Here is a 2,500-nt window from a genome sequence, read left to right as displayed (position 1 = left end):
TTGCTATCTTCATAAGACGTTCCCTTTATTCTTTTCTTTACATAATACAGTCAAAATGTATATTATAAGAATGCCATTTAAAAAGATATTGGCAAACCCAAGGCACAAAGTACATGAGGATGTGAAACACTGGTTTGTTTCTATCTATCATATAGAAATAATGTTATTAAACATTCATCATATAGGAAAAAATGGGATTAAACAAATATACTTATTCCTGTAAATGAAATTAATAGCTCCTTCATTCTTCCAAGTTTGTTTATATAATAACTATATAGCGATTTCCAAAAATGTTATGATTCAAATTTATGAAGATTGCACTCTAAGGTCTCTATGTAAAAAAAGTGAAAGTTAGAAAACATATCCATGCGGCTACACATTTATGCTTGCGGGGTGTGAAACAATACAAAGCAGTTTCTTAAAGGACTTATACACAAGAACACATTGCAAGTTGTACATGAGAAGCGAGTTCTGGTCTTGCATCTTCGACACTGCCGTCGACTAGAATGTGAGGAAAGGACAGCGGGCAGGTGGGGAGGTCCTGTCATCACCTGGTCAAGAATGGGATTTCCACTTAGTGTCTGCTGCGGCCTTTCATGTTCACCTTCACTTGCATGAGGAAGCTGGTGATCAATGCTCTGTACCGGTGTGGTGTCTGTAGTTATCAAAGACTCTGCAATTTTTAGCTTGAAGTTCATGCTATCCATGGATTTCCGGCCACATTGGCGGCAATCCTGCCTATATTCATTCCAGGCATTAATACATGTCAGATCAAGCATATGAAGCATTGTACGCACAGCAAAACTACAACACCGAGCATCACTTCTATAATAACTCATGAGCTGATCTAACAAATAAACCCCCCTCATGTAACTGCTGTATTGTTTGATGATGTTGGGACGTACTACTTGTAAGTACCTCTGTTTTTTCTTTGACCATCTCCGGCATATATCAGCTGGCTCTATCCCATGCTGGTTAGAAGCTAGGTACATAGGTTTATTGTCTTTCCACACAACAATGGCATAAGCTCCATCATCACGCACTTTGATTTTTGCAGTCCCTCTTGGTAGGTCATTCATGATTCTGTCACTTTCTAGTCTACATTCTTTTGGTATGTTGTTCCTCTTGATAGTACCAGTGCCTCCCATACCTTCAGCAGTCAGGATTTCCAGTAATCGTGTGGTAGTGAAGTACTGATTGAAGTAAAAACTTGTGCCAACTGTAACTGACTTCACAAAGCGAAGTATTGCAGCTTCACCGATAGATAGATTTTTGTATTTTGCTATATCAAGGCCTGTCCTCTCAACTGCATGAATAAGAGCATCTTTACCCTGATAGAACTCATAATCTAGTACTATTCCATCTGCAGTGGCCATCACAAATATCTTTAATCCCTGTTGCTTTTGCATTTTTGGAACATATTGCCTCAGAGTTGTGCGACCACTGAAGGGAACCATCATCTCATATACAGCAACATTAGCTGGACGAGGCAAATTGTCAAAACTGAATTTTATCATATTGAGAAAAGGCCTGATTTGCCAAAGTCGGTCTTCTTTCTTCATCGCCGATGAGACCATATCATCATCTTGTGCGTTAAGTAATTTCCTTATTTTGTAGAAATTATCCCGTGGCATTGAATTTGCAACCATTGGGATTTTTGTACTTTCGCTCCAGTACATACTAATTCTTGGAAATTTCAATATTGCCATGATGAAATTCATGCCTATAAATTTCCGAATGCTGATGCCTGTGGCAGCACAAGGTGTACCCGTCTCAACTAAACATTTCTTCTGAGTTTCAGTGGAGAGTTTCTGTAATAATTCATCTGAAATGTAAGCTTGAATGTACTCAGCAGGAGAACGTACAACTGTCCGTAGAATGGGAGGCGACTCTTCAGGGCTGAAGTTCCGTCCGAAATTCCTGTCTACCCTAAAATGTCTTCTATTCCTGCCTCTGGTATGATGTGATGAGCCTTCGGGCACACTTGAAGATGAAAGTGTGGTGTTTATATCTTCGAATTTGCTTCTTTCAAGCATAGTGTCCTGTTCCACTGTTAGATCTAAGCTGCTGTCACTGTCACTGTCAAACTCTGGGCAAAGATATTGTGTGCCATACATTTCAGGCATCCATTCGTCACCTGAGTCTTCTACAATGCTTGAGTCCGGGTCTTCTAACTGGCATAGAAAATTCTCCAGCTGGGAATCATCTGCAAGAAAAATGGTGGTATTACTTTAAGTATTGCTTTAAGCATCACGACACAAGCAATATGATCTATAGTATAAAGTAATGTTAGCCTGAAAACGTTTTTGATCTTAACAGCAATTTATGTGAATTAAAACATTATTGTCAGGATCATTATCCACTCCAATGCTTATCTCAAACAGTTTTTGCCAACTGCACAAGTGGCTATAGTTTCCAAATACCGGAGACTTTATGAATTGAGACATGAATACAGACTCTAATCTCTAGTGAGGCTGCTCTGGACATTAGTAAAGTTTTA

At 39.0% G+C, this 2,500-nt stretch overlaps 1 protein-coding gene across 2 annotated transcripts in view; it reads right to left on the bottom strand.

The window, feature by feature from the left end:
- Positions 1-12: 12 nt before the first annotated feature.
- LOC122257774 (piggyBac transposable element-derived protein 4) overlaps positions 13-2,500 on the bottom strand; it is a 43,924-nt gene continuing 41,436 nt past the window's right edge. For both annotated transcript variants that reach the window (XM_043023268.2, XM_086541478.1), the window contains exon 3: positions 13-2,206. In XM_043023268.2, the coding sequence (XP_042879202.2) occupies positions 381-2,206 (1,826 nt within the window). In that variant the 3' untranslated portion in view covers positions 13-380. The remainder of the gene's footprint in view (positions 2,207-2,500) is intronic.

This window comes from Penaeus japonicus, unplaced genomic scaffold (genome assembly GCF_977035675.1).
Source record: "Penaeus japonicus unplaced genomic scaffold, GWHDUDI00000001_assembly GWHDUDI00000011, whole genome shotgun sequence".
NCBI lineage: Eukaryota > Metazoa > Arthropoda > Malacostraca > Decapoda > Penaeidae > Penaeus > Penaeus japonicus.
The sequence above is the reverse complement of the archived record's forward strand: the minus strand, read 5'-3'. Positions and strand labels throughout refer to the sequence as shown.